This window comes from Tachysurus vachellii, chromosome 18 (genome assembly GCF_030014155.1).
Source record: "Tachysurus vachellii isolate PV-2020 chromosome 18, HZAU_Pvac_v1, whole genome shotgun sequence".
NCBI lineage: Eukaryota > Metazoa > Chordata > Actinopteri > Siluriformes > Bagridae > Tachysurus > Tachysurus vachellii.
This window is the reverse complement of record NC_083477.1, coordinates 295,001-305,000: the sequence shown is the minus strand read 5'-3', so window position 1 is coordinate 305,000 and position 10,000 is coordinate 295,001. Positions and strand designations below refer to the sequence as shown.

General features: G+C 44.8%; 1 protein-coding gene across 3 annotated transcripts in view; it reads right to left on the bottom strand.

The window, feature by feature from the left end:
* The window catches only part of scaf1 (SR-related CTD-associated factor 1), a 12,553-nt gene that overhangs the window by 855 nt on the left and 1,698 nt on the right, over positions 1-10,000 (bottom strand). Inside the window, exons 2-9 of one of the 3 annotated variants that reach the window (XM_060893342.1) lie at positions 9,623-9,749; positions 9,391-9,460; positions 7,688-7,751; positions 4,064-7,599; positions 2,312-2,394; positions 1,884-2,189; positions 1,395-1,523; positions 1-421 (exon numbers count right to left, since the gene is read on the bottom strand). The exon at positions 1-421 is cut by the window's left edge and continues 855 nt beyond it. In XM_060893342.1, coding sequence (XP_060749325.1) covers positions 263-421; positions 1,395-1,523; positions 1,884-2,189; positions 2,312-2,394; positions 4,064-7,514 — 4,128 coding nt within the window. In that variant the 5' untranslated portion in view covers positions 7,515-7,599; positions 7,688-7,751; positions 9,391-9,460; positions 9,623-9,749 and the 3' untranslated portion in view covers positions 1-262. The remainder of the gene's footprint in view (positions 422-1,394; positions 1,524-1,883; positions 2,190-2,311; positions 2,395-4,063; positions 7,600-7,687; positions 7,752-9,390; positions 9,461-9,622; positions 9,750-10,000) is intronic. The other 2 variants (XM_060893344.1, XM_060893343.1) reach the window with 2 other exon arrangements.

Genomic DNA, 10,000 nt, shown 5'->3' with positions numbered 1-10,000 from the left:
GGAGCCTGTGATTAACTCTGATGAATATTTTACCGTTCCTCATTCAGAGAAAAAAGCACATCCATGTAGTGTCCTGAATCATAACAAACCTAAAAGAGTCCCTATAAAAAGTGTTCTAAAGTGTGCACTAGTTTTTAATCCAACAGTTAGATTAAACACACAGGAAAGGGGCGTGGCTCGGTGTGGAGGCGGAGTTCAGTACTTTACGTTAACAGCACAGTGTGGAGAATTACAAAGTCTGCTGAACGGTCCTGACGTCCAATCATGTGGAGCCGTGCAGGGAGGTGGAGTCTCGCTCTTCCTTGTCCTCGTCGTCCATTCTGCGCCCGTGCTTCCGGAAATACTTGTACCTCTGTACATAGAGCTTTACCAGGTTACTCACCTTCACTGGGTTGATCTCTCCTGTCCTACTGTGACAGATCTGAAAGAAACAAAGACATCTTTAGTCCATAGTTTCGTGCCCCCTCACAACTCAGGTGTAGTGGAGTAAAGAATACAACAGTGTGTGTGATTATGAATATATTATAAACATAATATTTATAATGCATTTGATCTCATCTTGCATTTGATCTTGATCGCTTGTGTAATTATTTCATGTGAATGATAATTATATAATTATCAAAACAAAAGTTTGCATCTGTTTTTCTAAACACGATAAATGGTCTGTAATAAAGTCTAAAATCTCCATGTGCTCATTGTAACTCAGATTGGTTCTGGATTTTCTTTTCATTACAGGACACACAACCGATTTCATATTTTAACTGCTTGAAATTCTGCTCCTCCACCTTGTGTGTGTGGAGTTTGCATGTTCTCCCCGTGCCTCGGGGGTTTCCTCCGGGTACTCCGGTTTCCTCCCCCGGTCCAAAGACATGCATGGTAGGTTGATTGGCATCTCTGGAAAATTGTCCCTAGTGTGTGAATGAGAGTGTGTGTGTGTGTGTGTGTGTGTGTGTGCCCTGCGATGGGTTGGCACTCCGTCCAGGGTGTATCCTGCCTTGATGCCCGATGACGCCTGAGATAGGCACAGGCTCCCCGTGACCCGAGGTAGTTCGGATAAGCGGTAGAAGATGAATGAATGAATGAAATTCTGCTTTGTGTATAAATTGAACAATAGGTTGTTCCTTCTGTGTTCTGTAAGACAAATGACTCGCATCATTCTGTTTTAACTGCATGTTGTGTTATATTACAGAATACCTGGATTACACCTGTCTTATTATACACTAACAAAGCCTGGGAAAGAAAGGCAGAAATCTGATCCCAGATCAGCCTTACATCATCATCAGGTGCTGTGTGAAAGCAGGTTTTAGCCTTTCACCTGTTTCACCAGAGGGCAAACCGAGGGCACGGCTGGATAAGTGTTACGAAACAACTTCCTGGAGTGAGAGAGGGTTTACCTTGTGCACAGCTTTCCTCAGGATGTCCTTGTACTCGTCTTTGTTAATGTCTTTGCGCTGGTAGTACGGCTTTATGGCCAGCTTCACTTCCTCTACTGCCCTCTCCTGGGTGTGCAGCTTCTTTAAATACTGACAGGAGATTCAGGATAAGAACGTTTCAGTTTATTATTATAAAGAATATCTAAAGCTAAAAATAAAAAATAAACATAAATATTTAATTAATAAATACATAATAATGCCAACATTAATAATTAATATTTTATATTGCTGTTTTTCTTAGCATTCATTTTCCATTATTTTTTTACAGATCATTCTTTACTGCTATTATTATTATTAGAAGTAATAATAATAATTATAAAAATAAGTTACTGATTTATTATTCCTTTCTATTATTATAATTGCTGATTTAAAAAAAAAAAAAAAAAAAAAAAAGAATTATCCAGATATAATTTATATTATTATTAGCAGAGAAGAGAGTAAAAGTGACACCTTGTCAGGGTCTTTACTGTCTCCATCCCAGCCTGTCTCAGTGGCGCCTCCTGCTGGCCCAGACAGACCTGCAGGGATCGGAGGAGGTGGAGTCTGAGCACATCCACCGCCTAGTGAAAGTCCAGAGTGTATGTGCGAAGGTGGGGTTTTGGTGCAGCCGACCAACGGGAGGGAGCCATGGAGAATGAACTGGGTGGGAGTTGGGCCTGGGGGTGGGGCATGTGATGGAGGAGCAGGAACTTGTGATGCAGAGGAATTAGATGTAGAATGCGACTGAGACTGGTTTTGGTTAGCCTGAGAGAGAATCTGGTTTACATGTAAAACAAGACAGACAGAATTAGTTACCATTTTAGATTACTATTATACTTTATAGGACTTAATTAAGCATTGAAATTGCAGTAAGGAACAGAAAGAGTAACAGATCTCACCTGACTTGTGGCCTGAATGAACTCCTGCGCTTTGGCTCGACTGGCCATGTTGGCTTCTTCCATCTTAAACAGGAGAGCAGTCACTGGAACAGGAGAGACGATAAGAATTAGGCTTTCATAAGGAGAATGATGAACACACCTTATTATCCTGCATCATAGGGCCTTTTTACACCCGGTCACTTCATGTGTTGTCTCTGATCTGATATCTATCTGATTTGTTAAAACTGTTCCATTTACATTAGACCACATAAATGCGTCTCGGCGAATCGGATATAGCGATCCGATCTTTCTACTCCCACCCAAAATGCTAATATATTTGACCTCATTTCCGGGGTAATTGAAACGGAACACACTTTGGTGTGTGTGGTTTTCAGAACACAATCATAAAGAAGACTGGTTATGACGTTTATGTTACAAAAAACAGCGTTTACTGTTTGCTGCGTTTTCGCTGGCAGCAGCAGCGTATTTTAAGACCCGACGAGACACCTGGGTGAAAGATCACCTGAGTGACGTACTTCTGTTTGGGAGGAGTTTAGCGCTGACGTATGTGGCTTGAACAACCACATTCATTTACACCTGTCCAGTTTCATCTGAAACACGTCCCAGACCACCTCCTGAAGGGGTTTGTACTGTCGGATTTATATCCGTCTCCAAAACGTTTCGGAGGGCATTTAGACCTGGTCTTTTTACCATCGGACAGATATCTGATCACAGAAAACACATGAAGTGACCAGGTGTAAAAAGGCCCATATCCATTTCTGTACTCAGCATCCTAAAGAGCTGGGAATTGAAGTTTTTACCGTACTGTACGTGTACTAGGGGCACACACTGTGAGGCTGGAACAGGGACTCTTAGTTCCAATGAAGGAAATATTTAATGCTGCAGACATTCTAAACAATTGTGTGCTTCAAACTTTCTGGCAACAACTAAGGGCAGATTCACATATTAGTTTGATGATGAGGGGTGCACATATTTTTGGCCTGTTTGTTCGTACAGCAATTTCTTTCCTTATTATTTTTTTTTACACATTCACCAGTACATTATATGAGGTTCCTGATTTTTCTGCCTCTACACCACAGTAAAGGCAAACATCTTCATCACCCAAGTAACACTTTCATCTACTGAGAATGATAAATCTATTATAGAGATAAGTTTGGCTAATAAGTCAGGTGACACTAGCCAAGACTCGTAGGAATACTGATGTGGTTAAAAAGTGTGCCTCTAATTATTTTTTATTATATATCTTTGCATTTCTTTCTCTTTGCTGCTGTAACCAAGAAATTTCACCCATTGTGGGACAAATAAAGGTCTCTCTTATCTTATCTTATGAACTTTGAGAAAGTTGCCCTAGCCACATTAATTGAATCATTTGCAAACAGTGCAAGACAAGATACATAAAATAGCACCAATCAGTGTGCAGTCTGTAATTGACCATCGAGCAAATAAGAAGATGGAAAAAAGAAGAGGATTCTTGTACACAAAAGTAAACCTACAGTAGCAGCAGTTGATGGATGATGCAGTTAAATAGTGGGGTGCAGAAGTGAGTGTGCAGTGTTCCATCTTTACATCTGGAGGCCCTACAAAGTTTCCCCAAAAAGCCCGATCCACCTAATGAGACTATCATAAAGTGCTTCATATTTTTGGATCAGGGGAAAACTTGACACTCTCTAGAGTAGTGGGTTGAGAAAATACAGTATAAGAGCTGAGTGTTAGGACTAGAGGAACAGAGGAATAAGGGAGTATAAAACTCACATGCTAGTACACCTCCAGCGGTGCAGTCTACGCCTGTCTGCAGGCTCCATGGCAAAGGTGACACAGCAGAGGGTGGGGGAGGAGGGGGTGGAGGCTTACTGACTGTTGAAGAAGACACTGAAGCTGAGGAGGATGAGGAAGGTTCAGCTGCCAGAGGAGGAATGGAATGAGCAAGAGAAGCTGCGACCAACGCTGACGAAGTGGAACATGGTGGTGACGACTTCTGGTCATCCGACGGGAGGAGCTTGGTGACAGATTGTGAAATTCCATCTCCTCTTGAGGGTGGTGGACTAGGGGGTGACTTTGCAGGTACAGTCAGAGTGGATTGAGACTGAACAGAGCAGTCTTCTGAAAGGAAAGAAGGTTCAGGGGTCTTGCAGCTGCTATCTACAGTCTGAGAGTCTGGAGAAGATTCTCTAGTGTCTCGAGAGGGTGGTAAAGACAATGGAGGAGTGTGAGGGGGTGAGGAAGATGGGGGGAGGACACTGGTAGATGAAGACGATGATGATGAAGATGAGGATGAAGGTGTGGGTCCAGGACGTGTGGAGGGTGGACTTGATGGTTTAGAACCGATTCCAGGCTGAATATCTGATGCTCCAGTCCAACCAGATCCCAAAGCACCGCTATTGGCACCTTTGGCATTAGGACCATCAACTACTAGACCTTTCTCCCGGGTCTTCTTCACTGGCCTTCGTCTGCGCTTTGCCACTGAGGATGATGTGGGTGAGGAAGCGGATGATGATGTGGAGGTGGTAGAGCTTGGCTTGACTTTCTTTGACTTGAGTCCTGTTGGGTTTGTTGAGGACATGGATGAAAGGGTATTCCGTTGCTTAATAGTCTTGTTCAAATCTTTGACTCTACCAGGCAGGGAAAGTGGTTCAGAACAGGGCTTTAGGAATGGAGATCGACTTTCGTTGTCCCTACGGAAAACCACAGCTATAGACCCACCAACCACTGATGGACCAGTTGTTCCACTGGGTCCTAGAAGATCAATACCCAGTTTACCAGAGTTCCCTGTGGTGCTGCTTACTCCCTCCCGGACCAGCACTGAGACTTTAGACTGTAGTTTACTCTTTTTGCTGCATCCACCAAGCTTCTTGGATCTTCCTGAGCGACCCAATTCCTTCTTGCTTGGTTTATCTTTCCCAGTCTTCCGTACTCTCTTAGCAGAGGATAAAGAAGCAGCGAGAGGAAGGGAAACGGTGTTGCCAGAAGACGCAGAAAGAGATAAAGACAGTGAGGGCAAAAGGCCTTTACTTTTACTCGCTTTTGGTCTATGAGAAGAGGAGGAAGTGGACGACTCAGACTGGCCCAGTTTTTTGCTCCTAGATCTGGATTTTTTCTTCTGATGGTGCCGACTACCTTTGGGGGCTGTGGATTTCAGTTTAGGGCTTGGCAGTGGAGGCTCAGGGGGAGGAGGGAGCACAGGGGAGTCCTCGAGTGAAGGGTAATCCGAGTCCAGTGCCTCTCCATCTAAAGAAAGCATGTCTGGCTCGGGGTGGTCTGAGAGCCGGTCAGGTTCATAGGCGTGATATCGAAGAGGGCTTAGTGAAGTGGGAGGAGATCTGCTCCTGTGCTCCTCCTCATCATCAGAGCGCCTCCTCCGTTTTCTCTTGCGCTTGCGAGGTTTGTCTGAGCCCTGCATAGGGCTTCGGGAACGATCCTGGGCATGGGAAGGAGAGGTAGGGACCAAGGTAGTGGGGGGTGTAGTGGTAACAGTGATAGTACGTTTGATTGCAAAAAGGTCTGAACCGTTTAGATCTTGAATAGACGGAGGTACAACAGGCCGGCCATCTCTTCTCCTGTCCTGTTCCCTTTCCCGCCCACTTACTTTATCCCTGTCTCTTCTATCTGTACTTTCTCTTCTCCTTCTTGCATCACCCCTCTCTCGGCTACTTGACCTCCTGCTTCCTTCGTTCCGATCTCTTTTCCTTCTTTCTCTCATTCTGGAGTCTTTATCTCCCTCTCTTTCTCGGGTATCTCTCCTCCTTTCTCTGTATTGATCCCTTTCTCTGTCTCTGTCCCGATCTCGTTCACGGTCCCTCCCTCTGTGGTGGCCTTCTGAGGGGCTGGACCAGGACCTGCCTCTGTGTGGGTGCCGAGAGGTATTATGGGAGTGTGATGCTGCCTCTGGAGTGCTGTGATGTGTGCTCTTCCTTGTTTGACTATAACTTCTGCTGCTCCTCCTCCTGTTCTTCTCCTTCCCTTCTCTTCTGCTCCTCCTTTCAAGATCCTTCTCTTTATTCTCTTCACTTGCTCTTTCCGGTTCCCCCTTTTCCTCTTTCCTCTTCTTTCGCTTCTCCTTGTCCTGCCCTTTTAGCTTTCGCCGGTCCTTCTCCTTAGAGCTTTTGGATGATTTGCGACTCCTTATCTTCTCTGTGGTCTGTGGCTGAGACACAGGCAGTGAGGGAGATGGTATTGGTAGGACAGATGTAGGAGGTGGCGATATAGAAGCTGAAGAAGGACAAGATCTGAACCTCTGCTTTCGCCTGTTGGTTAGTTTTCTTCTCAGGTCTCCCATACAAATAGGGGGCACCGGTTGATGGTCCCACTCACCCTCCGCTCGAACAGATACAAATCCTTCACCATCCAAGACTCGCAAAATCCTCTCAGGTTTCAGACCTCCTCCCTGCAAGAATGAAGGACTCTCCGAGGATGGAAGAAGCACCTCCCTTCTTATCTCGATCTCCCGTTCCCTTCTGCTCTCAGCAACACCCACAATCTCTCCTTCTTCTATTTCTGAATGTTCCGAGTCAGCTGCTTCTCTTCTGTCTTTTCCATGCTGTCTTATGTGTTTACTCCTGTTCACCTGTGTGGGCATGTAATCAGACACCAACAATCGCTCTACTGTCTCTGTGGAGTCTGGAGGCGGACCCTCTGCATCTTGAGTCGTCTCGAGCTCCACCTCTTTAGCATCATTTATGTCGCATGCCATTTGTAAGCTGCAGATTGAACTTTCTTCCTCTACGTCTTGCTCCCCATCCATCTCTTTCTCTGATGCTGGTGATCCAGTGGGTTCAAAGGGATCATACTTATCTCCTTCATCCCCTGCGTCCATGCCTGGTACACCCTCACCCTCTGTGGGCTGAAAGGGGTCGTATATCTCCGTGTCCACGCCCTCCCTCTGGCCAGCATCGTAAGGATGAGGTGATGAGGACAGACGATGTAATGAAGCCAAAGGAGGTGCAGAGAGTAATGACGAAGCCAGAGTTGAGGTTGAAGACACACCGTCCCCTCCACCTTTTCTGACTCGACTGTTCCCAGCATGGCTGCCATCCTCGTCTCCGCGATAACCCATTCCCATTCTTCTGGGAGAGGTTGAGCAGTGAGAGGAGGGGGAAGAGGGAGCAGATGAAGGTGATGTTGGAGATGTAGATGGAGAAGAATGGAGAGGGCTTTTAGCAGTCTCAGCTGCCCTCTGAGAGGTGCAGAGAGGAGACGGCCTGGACATCTGTACTGTAGTTCTTCAGAGCGGTATATAAACCGCTTCTCTACTCTGAGGGATGCAGGAAGAAGCTCACCGTCAAATGTCCAGCCTAAGATATGAACACATGAACCCATAAAGAACTTCAGCAGGAGACAGAAAAAATAGTTTATGCAAAAAAAGGTGGCATACAGATTTACCCGTCCTTACAGCGACAAAGCCTCGTCTACACTCACCGCTGATGTAGGCTTCACATCAAAGAGACTTGGAAAGAACAAATTCAGAAATCAATCACAGAACTCACAGTAAAATTAAACTGAAGTAAATGAAATCACACTATAGAGAACCTGTGAGGGACCGCAGGGTCAAAATGAACTGAACAGATAAACAGTTTGACATCATGTTAGTCTTTACTAAATTGCTGTGGTTTAAGAAAGATAAATGATGTATAGAGTTATGGTAAATTTTTCTTCTAAAGTTTGTGACTAGGGGAGATTAGAGATGCACCGATCTGATATTTTGGATCGGTATCAACGCCGATCCAAGCATTTTGAGTTTATCGGGTATCGATGACGCGTGACCGATCCAAATCCGATACCCGTGGTGGTTGATTAATGAACAGCAAACATCATAGACTATTGCTTGAACTTATAAGAAAATACACTTCTATATTAAATTGCATTAATGAAAATAAATATTCATTCACTCACTCATCTTCTACCGCTTATCCGAACTACCTCGGGTCACGGGGAGCCTGTGCCTATCTCAGGCGTCATCGGCATCAAGGCAGGATACACCCTGGACGGAGTGCCAACCCATCACAGGGCACACACACACACACACACACACTCTCATTCACTCACACAATCACACACTACGGACAATTTTCCAGAGATGCCAATCAACCTACCATGCATGTCTTTGGACCGGGGGAGGAAACCGGAGTACCCGGAGGAAACCCCCGAGGCACGGGGAGAACATGCAAACTCCACACACACACAAGGTGGAGGCGGGAATCGAACCCCCAACCCTGGAGGTGTGAGGCGAACGTGCTAACCACTAAGCCACCGTGACCCCTGAAAATAAATATAATAAATTTTATATGAAATATGTTGCACAACCGCCTGCGACAGACAGGCAAGTTTAGCAGGCGCCCTTTCCATTTACCTCAGCGTGTTAAACATGTCGCTCATTTGGAAGTATTTTACGCTTGATTCAGCAGACAGTAGCACTGCAAATTGTAATATCTGTAAAGCCAAAGTTTCAAGAGGTGGATGTAGTATTACGGCAAATTTAATCAAGCATCTTCAGAAGCATCATGCAAAAGAACACATGGAGTTCGCGCAAGTTAAGAGGAACAAGGATTGTCCGTCAAAGAAGACGACCCTGACGGATGACCCGCCCGCCGACCTGCCCACGGAAGGAGGAGGAGAGGGGGTGAGGGCACGGAGGTGAATGTCTCCCGCAGCCCCGGAAGGTAAGCGGCGAAGTCGGGGCGAATCCTGATACAGGTTTATGTCATTATGACGTCTGTATACTTAGACATGGTTGTTCTGTTGGTTGTTGCAATGTTGCATTTACTACTGCATTAATATTCTTTTAAGGTTTCTTGTGTTTTCATTTTTCATCCAGTAATAAGGGCATTTTTGTATTTCTTTACCAGAAACAAATAAATCTTAATAACTAAGCGAGTTGTTTACATTCTTTAGTTTTAAAGGTAGAAAAGAACACAGATATCGGATCGGTATCGGCCGATACCGGTAAACTCTGATATCGGAATCGGATCGGAAGAGAAAAAGTGGTATCGGTGCATCCCTAGGGGAGATGTAGTGACATGATCCAACACTGTCACCATTTACACAGTGATCGTGTGATCTACTTTCTTATAAACATTAACACTCACCAATCAATGAGCTCGTGTTGAGAGCACAGCTGAGACATAAGGAACGTAGTGTTGGATAAAGAGCAGCTCACTGTACAATCACCACACACACACACACACACACACACACACACACACACACACACACACAGAGTTCAGCTCTTAACACTGATTGACCCAAGAACAGATGGTGAAAATAAAGGCAACATCACGGTTCCTGTGACAGATTGATGTTTTGTCTGTTTTAAATTACCAGCCAATCAGGCTTGTCATACGGTCTGCTCGTTTCCGTGGTAACACCTCAGACCAATTGTCCTTTTATCAGGCATAAACTCCACCTCTTCTTCTTCCACTCCATCTGAGCGGCATCAAGCCCGAGACTGAAATTAAAAGGAGAGATTAATTTAAACAGTACCGCTGATTTTATTTTTTAATAATTCAGATTAAATGATTAAACTGTCCTTAATAAAAACAGTGAAAACAGGCAGAAGGTGAAAACATGACTTAATACTGACAACCACCTGTTTTTAAAATTACAATTCCGGGGCAAAAACACAGAGACATTGATGTCATGCTGAACTGAAAAGAAAAGCAAGTGCAGAGTTTTTTCATAAATGTTATAAATAGAGGT